This window comes from Bubalus kerabau, chromosome 4 (genome assembly GCF_029407905.1).
Source record: "Bubalus kerabau isolate K-KA32 ecotype Philippines breed swamp buffalo chromosome 4, PCC_UOA_SB_1v2, whole genome shotgun sequence".
Taxonomy (NCBI): domain Eukaryota; kingdom Metazoa; phylum Chordata; class Mammalia; order Artiodactyla; family Bovidae; genus Bubalus; species Bubalus kerabau.
Genome location: NC_073627.1, coordinates 132,403,472 through 132,421,310, shown reverse-complemented (window position 1 = coordinate 132,421,310; position 17,839 = coordinate 132,403,472). Strand labels below are relative to the sequence as shown.

General features: G+C 41.5%; 1 protein-coding gene across 2 annotated transcripts in view; it reads right to left on the bottom strand.

The window, feature by feature from the left end:
• The window catches only part of LOC129650319 (contactin-associated protein-like 3), a 171,594-nt gene that overhangs the window by 114,049 nt on the left and 39,706 nt on the right, over positions 1-17,839 (bottom strand). For both annotated transcript variants that reach the window (XM_055578662.1, XM_055578663.1), the window contains exon 2: positions 3,599-3,746. In XM_055578662.1, the coding sequence (XP_055434637.1) occupies positions 3,599-3,746 (148 nt within the window). The remainder of the gene's footprint in view (positions 1-3,598; positions 3,747-17,839) is intronic.

Sequence of the window (17,839 nt, the reverse complement as noted above, 5' to 3'; positions counted from 1 at the left end):
AGAAATGATGGTGAAACTGCAGAGAATTATCTAGATGTCTGCGGAGAAGGCAATGGCAACCCACTCCAGTACTCTTGCCTGGAAACTCCCATGGATGGAGGAGCCTGGTGGGCTACGGTCCATGGGGTCGCTAAGAGTTGGACACGACTGAGCGACTTTACTTTCACTTTTCACTTTCATGCATTGGAGAAGGAAATGGCAACCCACTCCAGTGTTCTTGCCTGGAGGATCCCAGGGACGGGGGATCCTGGTGGGCTGCAGTCTATGGGGTTGCACAGAGTCGGACATGACTGAAGCAACTGAGCAGATGTCTGGGGCTTCATAGACCTGTGTCAAGGATGTCAAGTTGGAATTGATCAGACTGTATGTAAATGTTGCTGAAAATTTATGAAATGGGATGAAAGCTCAGAGAACAATTTTGAGTAGAATAGATAGCCTAGAACAAGTACATAAGAAATGTTAACTTTGAATGGATGGGAATGCTAGAGAGGGGAGGGGTAGGGGAAAGTGAAGAGTCCTATACTAGATCCTGGCCTTGGTGTGTAGGTCAGTAGGGACTCTAAGAAGACCTGCCACTTTCCACTTTTACTCTAGAGATGGGGGAAAGGCTTTTCAGTTAGTGAAAATATATATGCCAACCCAAGAAGCCATGAAGATATTCAGTGTTTATAGGAATAGTAAATATCATTGTAAATGGAATGTAAAAAGATGACACTAAAAAGAGATAAGCAATCTGGACATTCTCTCACTAACAACAGGGCAGAGGAAGTACACATGAAAAAAGATAATAATTATCACTTTGAGCTATAAACCAAATCAGATTAAATTACTGCCAAAAATAAAAATGCAAAGTGCTACACTTGAATCATTATTAATAATAAGAATGAAGACAAACAGAGCCACTAATATTGAGAAATATATTTTGTGTTGTTTTACAAGTGATGATTATTTCCTGTTTGCATTTTTATGCTAGGAGTCCCTTATGCCCAACAGTTCATGTTTGCTGAATTTAGGATGCACATGGGTTCCGTGACAGCTGTACAGTCAATTGGCCCTTCCAGGCACCAGACACGCAGCTTTGATCTTCCTGGTACTGACCTCTAACCCAAGAAACTGGAGTAGTATCTCTTCACCAAGAACATCAAGCTAACAGCAAATCCCCATCAAAGAGCATGTTCTGCTTTGAAGTCAGTAAACCTGAAGTTGCTTCCAGAGTAATGGGAGAAGGAGACATTAATTTCATGGGATCAAAGAGAAACTCTAAACATCAGGCATCCTAGCCATCACAGCAGTGAGCACACTGACAGACCCCAGAACCGAAAGGATGGAAGGAAATGATCAACAGAAAGAGGGAAAATAGGTTGATGGCAACCCAGCACCATCTGTGCTGAATGGTCCACGGACTCATAAACACTAGAGAGCTGAGGTGGGGTTAGGAAGCAGAGCCAGAGTAGAACATGCCATTAGGAAGGGGTATGAAACAGAGGCTGAAGGTGACGCTTGAATGTGGGATGGGTGGCTTGGGTGAGCCTCAGCTCCAGAACCACCCATTCTCTATCAGATCAGATCAGATCAGATCAGTTGCTCAGTCATGTCTGACTCTTTGTGATCCCATGAATTGCAGCATGCCAGGCCTCCCTGTCCCTCACCAACTCCCGGAGTTCACTCAGACTCACGTCCATTGAGTCAGTGATGCCATCCAGCCATCTCATCCTCTGTCGTCCCCTTCTCCTCCTGCCCCCAATCCCTCCCAGCATCAGGGTCTTTTCCAATGAATCAACTCTTCGCATGAGGTGGCCAAAGTACTGGAGTTTCAGCTTTAGCATCAGTCCTTCCAAAGAAATCCCAGGGCTGATCTCCTTCAGAATGGACTGGTTGGATCTCCTTACAGTCCAAGGGACTCTCAAGAGTCTTCTCCAACACCACAGTTCAAAAGCATCAATTCTTCGGCGCTCAGCCTTCGTCACAGTCGAACTCTCACATCCATACATGATCACAGGAAAAACCATAGCCTTGACTAGCCAGACCTTTGTTGGCAAAGTAATGTCTCTGCTTTTGAATATGCTATCTAGGTTGGTCATAACTTTCCTTCCAAGGAGTAAGCGTCTTTTAATTTCATGGCTGCAATCACCATCTGTAGTGATTTTGGAGCCCAGAAAAAGAAAATCTGACACTGTTTCCACTGTTTCCCCATCTATTTCCCATGAAGTGGTGGGACCAGATGCCATCATCTCCATTGTCTATGGGGGTTATCAAAGTGGAACTGACATCTCCGCTGTTCAACAACTCATGCCCACGCCCATCCCTGCACCACAGGAACACTAAATTCCTACTCCCCCAGTTTATATATGTGGTTTTGTCTAACAAGCACCATCCCTACCCCCGTCTCACTGCCCATGACCTTTATTTTGAAAACTGAATTGTTTTGAAAAAGTTTCCTTTTCCAACCCAACCCCTCTATTCCCCATGCCCCATCATCATGTTAAAATATATTTGCTTTGTATGATTTTATGACTTCTCACAAACTCCTGACAAAGAAATAAATAATCTCAAAAGCATCCTCTACATACAACTCAGTTCTCTGCAGATAAATTCATATATGACCAGTGAGGGAATAAAGAAATCAATGTCTGAATAGAATGGTAGTCGTGAATACAAAATGAGGAAAAAAGACAGTTTTAAATCTTAGATCCAATATGTAATAGCTCTCGCAAACATCTAATTTCTCAAAGGTTTGGTTTCTTTCTTTTCTGAAGCAGTGAGGTTACTACTATACTGAATTCATTTGGTTAGAGTGGGAGTTGAAGGAGAAAATGTTGCAGGGGGCAGGATCTGACATATTAAATATCCTGTGTATGGTATATCTTATGGTTACACTTCTCTACAAAGTTAATCCTTTGATCAGGGACAGAATGAAGTGTGACAAAAACCCCAAGATGTTCCCAACCAACTTATTCTTCAGGTCATTCTTCCAGTTTTCTAGAAGATTATATTTTAAATTAATTTTTTCATTTTTGTGTTCACTTACAAAATACCAGAATATTCTAGACCTTCAAAATGGCAGCTGTAGATTTGATCCCCCATGTATTTCATGGAATGCTTTTATGCTTGTCTTTATGCTCAAATTGACTGCCAGCATCTTTATTTTTATTGTCAGTGGGGAAAAGCCAGAAGCCATAAAACATAATTGATGTTCAAAAGAAGTTTCCACAGTGACGCAAGTACAGAGAAAAGTGAGTCACCATGGGGACCAGGGAACATGGGGACATCTGTTCTTACCTGTTCTCCCACAGGAGGATCATTCCATCAATCACAATAAATATAACTGCTCTTAATTTGAGCTTTGTTTATTTTATGAAGTGCCTGCTGTATAACAGGTATTCGGCTAACCTCTGACAATCTAAGATTTTAAAGCTCATTTCGGGTCCTCCTCCGAATTCAACCTTAAAATAACTGTAATATTATTAAGACTTTCCATAAAATCAGCTCTGCCTGCACAGATATTTAAAAAGCTGAAAAGTCAAGTTCCGTTTTCAATTTAGTGTTTAGAACACAACACTCCACCAAAAACTTCATTTGAGGAATAAACGCCACTTACTGTAGGCACATCCATACACTTCAATCCGCATCCCAATCCTGCCTTTGGGGTTCCAGGTTAAGGGGAGGAAGCGCAGGAATCTGGCTTCGAAGGTAGGCTGGAGTCTGTAGTGTACCACACTGTCTGCATTTGTGTTTCCTGGAAAACCCTGAGAGAAAACACAGAAAGGAATCAATGTGTCTGCATAATACCATCTTCCTGCTCTCACCTCACAGGCTAATAATGGCAAACAATGCTTCACTTTGTTAGTATGCAAATTCATGGCTGCTTTAGAGCAACTCTGCTAATATTTGAGGCATGTGACAATCTCTCTTCAATGCCTGGATTAGTCATCATCATCTAAACTTTCCTTGTTTGTAGGGTAGTTTAAGCTTCAATGGCACCATTAAACTGGCTATAAAACTGCTGCTTTCCAAGACTTGCTTTTAGAAAGTGGCTCAGCCCCCACCTAAATCATTTCCTAATCTCCAAGTAGTCAAGACACACAACCTCACTTTCAGGACAAACAAGCACAATGTCAGCTTCCAGGATGTACAAAAAGAATCCTTGACCCTAAAACTTGAGAGGTGGGGGGGATCTGACCAGTGTTCTAGTTCAAAACCCTTAACTTATAAATGCAAAAATGTTAGTTACTTAGACATGTCTGACTCTTTGCAACCCCAGGGACTGTAGCCTGCCAGGTTTCTCTGTCCATGGGATTTCCCAGGCAAGAATACTGGAGTGGGTTGGCATGCCCTCCTCCAGGGGATCTTTCCAATCCAGGGATTGAACCTGCATTTCCTGCACTGTAGGCAGATTCTTCACTGCTGAACCACCAATGCAAAACTCAAGCCTAAGGAAATGAAGAGTCTATGCAGGCAGGACAGCTATTCTCCACTGTGGCCAGGACAAGATCATGGGGATTCAAATTTTGATCTGTGTTCACTGTGCTTTGTCAGGTTGCCCCAAGTTATCAGCATTTAGAAGGTGCTTGGGGAAACACACCAACGCCACCTGCCACAAGATAAGAGGTGTGATTTCTCAACTTGGGCATCTGGCTTCATGCTAGAAGGGGTCAGCATGAGAGCAAAGAAACTTGTTATAAGCAGTATGACTTCTTTTTCATGGTGTTGTTTTTAATGTAAATATCAGAAACTAGGGAAATCAAAAAAATGGATGGTATTGTTGTAGACATATACATCAATTACAGATATGTTACTAATGACTTATTCATTTTAAAAAGACTTATATGTAGGTGAGAAAGCTTGCATAAACACAGCATAAACTCCAACACACAGGAAGTGCATTCCAATGCAACTTCTCCAGTCATCCTGGCAAACCTCTATTTAATAGTGTTTACTGTTCTGTTGTTTAGTCACTTAGTTGCACCTGGTTCTTTGCAACCCCATGGACTGTAGCCCGCCAGGCTCCACTGTCCATGGGATTTCCCAGGCAAGAATACTGAAGTGGGTTGCCATTTCCTTCCTCAGGGGATCTTCCTGACCCAGGGATTAAATCCACTTCTCCTGCTTGGCAGGTGGATTCTTTACCATTTCCCAGGCTTCCCACCTGGTCAGATCAGATCAGATCAGATCAGTCGTTCAGTCGTGTCTGACTCTTTGTTACCGCATGAATCGCAGCACGCCAGGCCTCCCTGTCCCTCACCAACTCCTGGAGTTCACTCAGACTCATGTTCATCGAGTCAGTGATGCCATCCAGCCATCTCATCCTCTGTCATCCCCTTCTCCTCCTGCCCCCAATCCCTCCCAGCATCAGAGTCTTTTCCAATGAGTCAACACTTCGCATGAGGTGGCCAAAGTACTGGAGTTTCAGCTTCAGCATCATTCCTTCCAAAGAAATCCCAGCGCTGATCTCCTTCAGAATGGACTGGTTGGATCTCCTTGCAGTCCAAGGGACTCTCAAGAGTCTTCTCCAACACCACAGTTCAAAAGCATCAATTCTTCGGCGCTCAGCCTTCGTCACAGTCCAACTCTCACATCCATACATGACCACAGGAAAAAACCATAGCCTTGACTTGACGGACCTTTGTTGGCAAAGTAATGTCTCTGCTTTTGAATATGCTATCTAGGTCGGTCATAACTTTCCTTCCAAGGAGTAAGCGTCTTTTAATTTCATGGCTGCAGTCACCACCTATAGTGATTTTGGAGCCCAGAAAAATAAAGTCTGACACTGTTTCCCCATCTATTTCCCATGAAGTGGTGGGACCAGATGCCATGATCTTCGTTTTCTGAATGTTGAGCTTTAAGCCAACTTTTTCACTCTCCACTTTAACTTGCATCACGAGGCTTTTGAGTTCCTCTTCACTTTCTGCCATAAGGGTGGTGTCATCTGCATATCTGAGGTGATTGATATTTCTCCTGGCAATCTTGATTCCAGCTTGTGCTTCTTCCAGTCCAGCGTTTCTCATGATGTACTCTGCATATAAGTTAAATAAACAGGGTGACAATATACAGCCTTGACAAACTCCTTTTTCTATTTGGAACCAGTCTGTTGTTCCATGTCCAGTTCTAACTGTTTCTTCCTGACCTGCATACAAATTTCTCAAGAGGCAGATCAGGTGGTCTGGTATTCCCATCTCTTGAATAATTTTCCACAGTTTAATGTGATCCACACAGTCAAAGGCTTTGGCCCAGAGTTTATTGTATGTGAGTTCATGCTAAGTCACTTCAGTTGTGTCTGACTCTTTGAGGCCCCATGGACTGTAGCCCCTGTAGGCTCTTCTGTCCATGGGACTCTACAGACAAGAATACTGGAGTGGGTTGCCATTTCCTTCTTCAGGGGATCTTCCTGACCCAGGGATTAGATCCACATCTCCTGCTTGGAAGGTGGATTCTTTACTATTTCCCAGGCTTCCCACCTGGTAAGCCCAGAGTTTATTGTACGTGAGCTCATGCTAAGTCGCTTCAGTCATGTCTGACTCTTTGCAGCCCCATGGACTGTAGCCCCTATAGGCTCTTCTGTCCATGGGTCTCTACAGACAAGAATACTGGAGTGGGCTGCCATTTTATTCTCCAAAGGATCTTCCCAACCCAGAGATCAAACCTACATTTCATGCGGCTCCTGGATTGCAAGTGAATTCTTTACCACTAAGCCCCTGGGGAAGCCCCAGAGTTTACTGTACTTTAAAAAATGATGGGTGGGTTCCAGATGAAATGAATCTAGCTGCCTCATATTATAGAATCTACTTCCCTCTCACCTCTGCCATCTTGCCAATCTTGGTACATTAACAACTGTACATCAATCTCTGTCCTGAAGTTTCATGACAATCTGAAAGAGCATCACAAGTCATCTGTAAAGAATTCCTTTTGTCTCTGCCTTCAAAGAGAAACCATGTGAAACCAAGCAGGATCACATGGGACCTTCCTGGAAGAGACTCCCCTGCACCATGCCCTCCACTTGTCTCCTATCTATAGAGAAACTTTAGCTTCCTAGGCCTTCCCTGAGTTCCAAAGAGTAAATTTAATCATAGAAGTGAAAAAATGCAAAAAAAAAAAAAAAAGAAATAAAGCAAAATAATAAGTTTAGCTATTAAAGTTAAAGACCTTTAGCTATTAAAGTTAAAGACCTTTAGTAGCTCCTCAAGGGCTATAGATATTATTTTGAGCCATGTCCTTTGAGCTGTTTTGAAAATATAAAAACCTCCACTAGGGGCAAGAAGTTAACTGTGTGCTGCCGTAAGCACATAGATCCCAGATGGGTTGGAATCAGAAGTTGATGATGTTGACTTGTGATTATCTCATCACCAACCAATCAGAAGAATGTCCATGAGCTGATCACATACCTCACAAACCCCCTTTCCTTACCTATCTTTAAAAATCTTCCCCTGAAAGCCATTGGGGAGTTTCAGTTCAGTTCTGTCTCTCAGTCGTGTCTGACTCTTTGTGACCCCATGAATCGCAGCACGCCAGGCCTCCCTGTCCATCACCAACTCCTGGAGTTCACTCAGACTCACATCCATCGAGTCAGTGATGCCATCCAGCCATCTCATCCTCTGTCATCCCCTTCTCCTCCTGCCCCCAATCCCTCCCAGCATCAGAGTCTTTTCCAATGAGTCAACTCTTTGCATGAGGTGGCCAAAGTACTGGAGTTTCAGTGTTCCAAAGAACACCCAGGGCTGATCTCCTTTAGAATGGACTGGTTGGATCTCCTTGCAGTCCAAGGGACTCTCAAGAGTCTTCTCCAACACTACAGTTCAAAAGCATCAATTCTTCAGCGCTCAGCTTTCTTCACAGTCCAACTCTCACATCCATACATGACTACTGGAAAAACCATAGCCTTGACTAGATGGACCTTTGTTGGCAAAGTAATGTCTCTGCTTTTGAATATGCTGTCTACGTTGGTCAGAATTTTCCTTCCAAGGAGTAAGTGTCTTTTAATTTCATGGCTGCAATCACCATCTGCAGTGATTTTGTAGGCCAGAAAAATAAAGTCTGACACTGTTTCCACTGTTTCCCCATCTATTTCCCATGAAGTGATGGGACCATATGTCATGATCTTCGTTTTCTGAATATTGAGCTTTAAGCCAACTTTTTCACTCTGCTCTTTCATTTTCATCAAGAGGCTTTTTAGTTCCTCTTCACTTTCTGCCATAAAGTTGGTGTCATTGCATATCTGAGGCTATTGATATTTCTGCTGGCAATCTTGATTCCAGCTTGTGCTTCCACCAGCCCAGCGTTTCTCATGATGTACTCTGCATATAAGTTAAATAAGCAGGGTGACTATATACAGCCTTGATGTGCTCCTTTTCCTATTTGGAATCAGTCTGTTGTTCCATGTCCAGTTCTAACTGTTGCTTCATGAGCTGAATATAGGTTTCTCAAGAGGCAGGTCAGGTGGTCTGGTATTCCCAACTCTTTCAGAATTTTCCACAGTTTATTGTGATCCACACAATAAAGTCAAAGGCTTTAGCATAATCAATAAAGCAGAAATAGATGTTTTTCTAGAACTCTCTTGCTTTTTTCATGATCCAGCAGATGTTGGCAATTTTATCTCTGCTTCCCCTGCCTTTTCTAAAACCAGCTTGAACATCTGGAAGTTCATGGTTCATGTATTGCTGAAGCCTGGCTCTTCAGTCCATGGAATGTTCCAGGCAAGAATACTGGAGTAGGTTGCCATTTCCTACTCCATAATATCTATGACATCCAGGTAAACTGGAAAGGAACATCACTTTCTACATTCACTGTAATTCCAACATTATAATTGAAGCTAAGAAGTAAAGTTGATATTTATTTTAGCATAGCTAGGAAATCAAATTATTTGCTAGGAATGATATTTTATTTTTAAAATTTTCCTTATACATTATTACTTCTTTCTGAAGTACTCTGTTTATTGAATACAAGCTGTATTTCAGATTGGTATGATGATAATGTTCTAAAACAAAAGGGATTTCTCTTTTTGTTTTATTGAAATTTAAGACAGAATACTCTTTTGAGAAATACTTCAAGTGAGAATAACCAATGCTAATAGTCTATGAATAGAGGAGCGTAAGAACTTACTGTTTACAGTTTCTGCGATCTGCATACAAAACATTCACTATACGTGATTTTAATCCTAATCAATATTTGAATTGTATGTATGTATATATGTATACATACATGTGGGCTTCCCTGGTAGCTCAGCTGGTAAAGAATCTGCCTGCAATGCAAGAGACCCTGGTTCGATTCCTGGGTGTGGAAGATCCCCTGGAGAAGGGATAGGCTACACACTCCAGTATTTGTAGGCTTCCCTGGTGGCTCAGATGGTAAAGAATCTGCCTGCAATGCAGGAGACCTGGGTTCTATCCCTGGTTTGGAAAAATCCCCAGGAGGAGGGAATGGCAACCCACTCCAATATTCTTGCCTGAAGAATTTTCATGGACAAAGGAGCCTGGTGGGCTATGGTCACAAAGAGTCAGACATGACTGAGTGACTAAGCACAGCACATACATACCTGTACCCATGGGATTATCATAAATTATTCTAATTTTAAGAAATTACATTATTTTGTCTTATATAGAACTATTAATAGTTCCTTTGAAAATAAATAAATGATACATTTCTTAAAGATACAGAAATTTAAGTGAATTAATTTGGAGTAGAACATATCTCTAGTAACACCCCACTCTGACATCTAGGGTTTATTACTGAAATGATCTCATATTTTTTACTAAGCTGACTTTTTTTTTTAACTTTACAATATTGTATTGGTTTTGCCATACATCAAAATGAATCCGCCACAGGTATACATGTGTTCCCCATCCTGAACCCTCCTCCCTCTTCCCTCCCCATACCATCCCCCCGGGTCGTCACTGTGCACCAGCCCCAAGCATCCAGTATCGTGCATTGAACCTGGACTGGTGACTCGTTTCATACATGATATTATGCATGTTTCAATGCCATTCTCCCAAATCATCCCACTCTCTCCCTCTCCCACAGAGTCCAAAAGACTGTTCTATACATCAGTGTCTCTTTTGCTGTCTCGCATACAGGATTATTGCTACCATATTTCTAAATTCCATATATATGCGTTAGTATACTCTATTGGTGTTTTTCTTTCTGGCTTACTTCACTCTGTATAATAGGCTCCAGTTTCATCCACCTCATTAGAACTGATTCAAATGTATTCTTTTTAATGGCTGAGTAATACTCCATTGTGTATATGTACCACAGCTGTCTTATCCATTCATCTGCTGATGGACATCTAGGTTGCTTCCATGTCCTGGCTATTATAAACAGTGCTGCGATGAACATTGGGGTACACGTGTCTCTTTCAATTCTGGTTTCCTCGGTGTGTATGCCTAGCAGTGGGATTGCTGGATCATAAGGCAGTTCTATTTCCAGTTTTTTAAGGACTCTCCACACTGTTCTCCATAGTGGCTGTACTAGTTTGCATTCCCACCAACAGTGTAAGAGGCTTCCCTTTTCTCCACACCCTCTCCAGAATGTATTGCTTGTAGACTTTTGGATTGCAGCCATTCTGACTGGCATGACATGGTACCTCATAGTGCTTTTGATTTGCATTTCTCTGATAATGAGTGATGTTGAGCATCTTTGCATCACCATTGCAACGAAAAGAATAAAATTCTTAGGAATATATCTACCTAAAGAAACTAAAGACCTATATATAGAAAACTATAAAACACTGGTGGAAGAAATCAAAGAGGACACTAATAGATGGAGAAATATACCATGTTCATGGATTGGAAGAATCAATATAGTGAAAATGAGTATACTACCCAAAGCATTTACAGATTCGATGCAATCCCTATCAAGCTACCAAGGGTATTCTTCACAGAGCTACAACAAATAATTTCACAATTTGTATGGAAATACAAAAAACCTCGAATAGCCAAAGCAATCTTGAGTAAGAAGAATGGAACTGGAGGAATCAACCTGCCTGACTTCAGGCTCTACTACAAAGCCACAGTCATCAAAACAGTATGGTACTGGCACAAAGACAGAAATATAGATCAATGGAACAAAATAGAAAGCCCAGAGATAAATCCACGTACCTATGGACACCTTATCTTTGACAAAGGGGGCAAGAATATACAATGGATTAAAGACAATCTCTTTAACAAGTGATACTGGGAAAACTGGTCAACCACTTGTAAAAGAATGAAACTAGAATACTTTCTAACACCATACACAAAAATAAACTCAAAATGGATTAAAGATCTAAACGTAAGACCAGAAACTATAAAATTCCTAGAGGAGAACATAGGCAAAACACTCTCCGACATACATCACAGCAGGATCCTCTATGACCCACCTCCCAGAATATTGGAAATAAAAGCAAAAATAAACAAATGGGACCTAATTAAACTTAAAAGCTTTTGCACAACAAAGGAAACTATAAGCAAGGTGAAGGACAGCTTTCAGAATGGGAGAAAATAATAGCAAATGAAGCAACTGACAAACAACTAATCTCAAAAATATGCAAGCAACTCCTACAGCTCAATTCCAGAAAAATAAATGGCCCAATCAAAAAATGGGCCAAAGAACTAAATAGACATTTCTCCAAAGAAGACATAAGCTGACATTTATTCTTTTTTAAATGTGGCATAATCTATCGTTATATAATTTTGCTTTCATGTTTCCAGAACAGGCATAAATGCACAGGCTGAGCACAGAATGTCAGGAACAAAGGTTTACTCTTGCCTTGTTCTAACAAGTAAAAAAAAATGAAGCTTGTAGGAATAAGATTCTTTACCAGCTGAGCTACCAGGGAAGCCACTGGAGCAGTGGCTGTGTGGTGCTGGAGCGACTTTGAGGAGATATCCCACGTCCAAAGGCAAAGGAGAAGCCCCAGCAAGATGGTAGGAGGGACGAAATCACATTTAGAATCAAACCCCATAACCACCAGAGATGCTCAGAGGGCTCAAACATACCTTGTGTGCACCAGGACTCAGAGACCCCACAGAGACTGAGACAGAACTGTGTTTGAGTGTCTCCTGTGAAGGTATAGGTCAGCAGTGGCCTGCTGCAGGGGCAAGGACTCTGGGTGCAGTAGACCTGGGTATGGAATAAGCCCTCTTGAAGGAGGTCACCATTAACCCACCACAGAGCCACTGGAACTCACACAGGACTGGGGAAACAGACTCTGGGTGGGCACAAACAGAATCTTGTGCACACTAGACCCAGGGGAAAGGAGCAGTGACACCAAAAGAGACTGACCCAGACTTGCCCATGAGTGTCCAGGAGTCTCTGGTGGAGGCATGGGTTGGCAGTGGCCTGCTGTAGGGTTGGGGGCACTGAGTGTAGCATTCATCACCATTATCTTCATTACCTCCACCATAGTTTGGCCTCAGGTCAAATAACAGGGAGGGGACATAGCCCCAGCCTTCAACAGAAAATTGGATTAAAATTTACTGAGCATGGCCCTGCCCATCAGAACAAGACCCAGTTTCCCCTTCAGTCAGTCTCTCCCATCAGGAAGCTTTCATAAGCCTCTTATCCTTCTCCATCAGAGAGCAGACAGACTTAAAACCACAATCACAGAAAACTAACCAATCTGATCACATGGACCACAGCCTTGTCTAACTCAATGAAACTATAAGCCATGCTATGTAGGCCCACCTAAAATGGATGGGTCATAGTGGAGAGTTCTGACAAAACATGGTTCACTGGAGAAGGGAATGGCAAACCACTTCAGTATTCTTGCCTTGAAAACCCCATGAACAGTATGAAAGGGCAAAAATATAGGACACTAAAAGATGAACTCCCCAGGTTGGTAGGTGCCCAATATGCTACTGGAGATCAGTGGAGAATTAACTCCCAAAAGAATAAAAAGATGGAGCCAAAGCAAACACTCAGTTGTGGATGTGACTGGTGATGAAAGTAAAGTCTGATGCTGTAAAGAGCAATATTGCATAGGAACCTGGAATGTCAGGTCCATGAATCAAGGCAAATTGGAAGTGGTCAAACAGGAGATGGCTAGAGTAAACATCAACATTTTAGGAATCAGTGAACTAAAATGGACTGGAATGGATGAATTTAACTCAGATGACCATTATATCTACTACTGTGGGCAAGAATCCCTTAAAAGAAATGGAGTAGCCATTATAGTCAACAAAAGAGTCCAAAAGGCAGTACTTGGATGCAATATCAAAAACGATAGAATGATCTCTGTTCATTTCCAAGGCAAACCATTCAATGCCACAATAATCCAAGTCTATGCCCAGACCAATAATGCTGAAGAAGCTGAACAGTTCTATGAAGACCTACAAGACCTTCTGGAACTAACACCCCAAAAATATGTCCTTTTCATTATAGGGGACTGGAATGCAAAAGTAGGAAGTCAAGAAACACCTGGAGTAACAGGCAAATTTGGCCTTGGAATACGGAATGAAGCAGGGCAAAGACTAATAGAGTTTTGCCAAGAAAATGCACTGGTCATAACAAACACCCTCTTCCAACAACACAAGAGAAGACTCTACACATGGACATCACCAGATGGTCAACACCAAAACATGGACCACAGCCTTGTCTAACTCAATGAAACTATAAGCCATGCCATGTAGGCCCACCTAAGACAGATGGGTCATAGTGGAGAGTTCTGAGAAAATGTGGTTCACTGGAGAAGGGAATGGCAAACCACTTCAGTATTCTTGCCTTGAAAACCCCATGAACAGTATGAAAGGGCAAAAATATAGGACACTAAAAGATGAACTCCCCAGGTTGGTAGGTGCCCAATATGCTACTGGAGATCAGTGGAGAAATAACTCCCAAAAGAATAAAAAGATGGAGCCAAAGCAAACACAACACTCAGTTGTGGATGTGACTGGTGATGAAAGTAAGTCTGATGCTATAAAGAGCAATATTGCATAGGAACCTGGAATGTCAGGTCCATGAATCAAGGCAAATTGGAAGTGGTCAAACAGGAGATGGCTAGAGTAAACATCAACATTTTAGGAATCAGTGAACTAAAATGGACTGGAATGGATGAATTTAACTCAGATGACCATTATATCTACTACTGTGGGCAAGAATCCCTTAAAAGAAATGGAGTAGCCATTATAGTCAACAAAAGAGTCCAAAAGGCAGTACTTGGATGCAATATCAAAAACGATAGAATGATCTCTGTTCATTTCCAAGGCAAACCATTCAATGCCACAGTAATCCAAGGCTATGTCCAGACCAATAATGCTGAAGAAGCTGAGGTTGAACAGTTTTATGAAGACCTACAAGACCTTCTAGAACTAACACCCCAAAAATATGTCCTTTTCATTATAGTGGACTGAAATGCAAAAGTAGGAAGTCAAGAGATACCTGGAGTAAGAGGCAAATTTGGCCTTGGAGTACAGAATGAAGCAGGGCAAAGACTAACAGAGTTTTGCCAAAGAGAACACACTGGTCATAGCAAACACCCTCTTCCAACAACAGAAGAGAAGACTCTACTCATGGGCATCACTAGATGGTCAATACTGAAATCAGACTGATTATATTCTTTGCAGCCAAAGATGGGGAAGTTTTATTCAGTCAGCAAAAACAAGACTGGGAGCTGACTGTGGCTCAGATCATAAACTCCTTATTGCCAAACTCAGACTTAAATTGAAGAAAGTAGGGAAAATCACTAGACCATTCAAGTATGACCTAAATCAAATCCCTTATGTCTATACAGTGGACGTGACAAATAGATTCAAGGGATCAGATCTGATAGACAGAGTGCCTGAAGAACTATGGATGGAGGTTCATGAAATTATACAGGAGGCAGTGATCAAGACCATCCCCAAGAAAAAGAAATACAGAAAGGAAAAATGATTGTCTGAGCAGGCCTTACAGTTATGAAAAGACAAGTAAAAGGCAAAGGAGAAAAGGAAAGATAAACCCATTTAAATTCAGAATTCCAAAGAATAGCAAGGAGAGATAAGAAAGCCTTCCTCTGCATTTAATGCAAAGAAATAGAGGAAAACAATAGAAAGGGAAAGACTAGAGATCTCTTCAAGAAAATTAGAGATACCAAGGGAACACTTCAGGCAAAGATGGGCACAATTAAGGACAGAAATGGTATGGACCTAAACAGAAGCAGATGATATTAAGAACAAGTGGCAAGAATACACAGAACTATACAAAAAAGATCTTCACGACCCAGATAATCACAATGGTATGTTCACTGACCTAGAGCCAGACATCCTGGAATGTGAAGTCAAGTGGGCCTTAGGAAGCATCACTACGAACAAAGCTAGTGGAGGTGATGGAATTCCAGTTTGAGCTATTTCAAATACTAAAAGATGATGCTGTGAAAGTGCTGCACTCAATATGCCAGCAAATTTGGAAACTCAGCAGTGGCCACAGGACTGGAAAAAGATCAGTTTTCATTCCAAACCCAAAGAAAGGCAATTGCAAAGAATGCTTAAACTACCCCACAATTGCATTCATCTCACACACCAGCAAAGTAATGCTCAACATTCTCCAAGCCAGACTTCAACAGTACGTGAACCATGAACTTCCAGACTGTGAAGAAGGCTGAGTGCCGAAGAATTGCTGCTTTTGAACTGTGGTGTTGGAGAAGACACTTCAGAGTCCTTTGAACTGCAAGGAGATCCAACCAGTCTATCCTAAAGGAAATCAGTCCTGAATATTCATTGGAAGGACTGATGCTGAAGCTGAAACTCTGATACTTTGACCACCTGATGCAAAGAACTGACTCATTGAAAAAGACCCTAATGCTGGGAAAGAGCGAAGGTGGGAGGAGAAGGGGATGTCAGAGGATGAGATGGTTGGATGGCATCACCGACTCACCGGACATGAGTTTGAGTAAACTCCAGGAGTTAGTCATGGACAGGGAGGCCTGGCCTGCTGCAGTCCATGGGGTCACAAAAGGTTGGACACAACTGAGCGACTAAACTGAACTGAGTGAACAGGATGAAAATCCTCAGAGAGAAATCAGCCACTGGTGCTTCCTCAGAAGACCTACTGTAGGTTCAGAGATTCGATAGTGGGTGAGTCAATGCTGTGCAGAATGAACATGTGGCAGTAGGCTTCAAAAAAATCTTTTCTCCATCTTGTTACCTGTGTAACCATGTGGGAGTCAGTATTTCCGTGTGTAAAGAAGGAACAAGACTATCTATCCTGGAATTTTTATAAGTCAGCGTAAGGAATTTAAAAGGCTTATCATCTAAGCATTTTCTTAATAGCATTATCCTGTTAGTTATCATATAATTTTTTAAAAAGCCAACACAATGTTTTCCATTATTGATCACCAGAAACTCTTTAGTTTGATATAGACTCAATATTCAATAACTTAAGGGCATTCCAATTGAATATTTTGTTGAGGTGATGGAATTCCAGCTGAGGTATTTTAAATCCTAAAAGATGGTGCTATTAAAGTGCTGCACTCAGTATGCCACCAAATTTGGAAAATTCAGCAGTGGCCACAGGACTGGAAAAGGTCAATTTTCATTCCAATCCCAAAGAAAGGCAAAGACAAAGAATGTTTAAATTATTGCACAATTGTACTCATTTCACACTAGCAAAGTAATGCGCAACATTCCCCAAGCTAGGCTTCAACAGTACGTGAACTAAGAACTTTCAGATGTTCAAGTTGGATTTAGAAAAGACAGAAGAACCAGAGATCAAATTGCCAACATCTGCTGGATCATAGAAAAAGCAAGATAATTCCAGAAAAACATCTACTTCAGCTTCGTTGACTACCCTAAAGCCTTTGACAATGTGGATCACAACAAACTCTGAAAAATTCTTAAAGAGATGGGAATACCAGACCACTTTATTTGCCTCTGAGAAACCTGTATGCAGGTTAAGAAGCAACAGTTAGAACCAGACATGGAACAAAGGACCGGTTCCAAACTGGGAAAGGAGTACGTCAAGGCTGTATATTGTCACCCTGATTATTTAACTTATATGAAGAGTACATCATGCAAAATGCCAGGCTAGATGAAGTACAAGCTGGAATCAAGATTGAGGTAAGAAATATCAATAACCTCAGATATGCAGATGACACCACCCTTATGGCAGAAAAGTGAAGATGTGCTAAAGAGCCTCTTGATGAATGTGAAAGAGAAAAGTTTAAAAGCTGGCTGAAAACTCAACATTCAAAAAATGAAGATCATGGCATCCAGACCCATCACTTCATGGCAAATAAATGGGGAAACAGTGGAAACAATGACAGAATTTATTGTCTTGGGCTCCAAAATCACTGCAGATGGTGATTGAAACCATAAAATTAAAAGACTCTTGCTCCCTGGAAGAAAAGCTATAACAAAACTAGACAGCATATTAAAAAGCAGAGACATCATTTTCCCACAAAGGTCCATCTATTCAAGGCTATGGTTTTTTCAGTAGTCATGTATATATGTGAGAGTTGGACCATAAAGAAGGCTGAGTGTTGAAGAACTGATGCTTTTGAATTGTGGTATTGGATAAGACTCTTGAGAATCTCTTGGACTGCAAGATCAAACCAGTTAACCCTAAAGGAAATCAGTCCTGAATAGTCATTGGAAAGACTGATGCTAAAGCTACAATATTCTGGCAACCTGATGCCAAGAGCCAATTCATTAGAAAAGACCCTGATGCTGGAAAGATTGAAGGCAGGAGGAGAAGGGGGTGACAGAGGATGAGATGGTTGGACGGCATCAGTGACTTGATGGACATGAGTTTGAGCAAGCTCCAGGAGTTGGTAAAGGACAGGGAAGCATGGCATGCTGCAGTCCACAGGGTTACAAAGAGTTGGACACAACTAAACAACTGAACAGCAACAACAATTAAGAACAAACATTGTTTGATAAAGTTTTCGATTTCCACA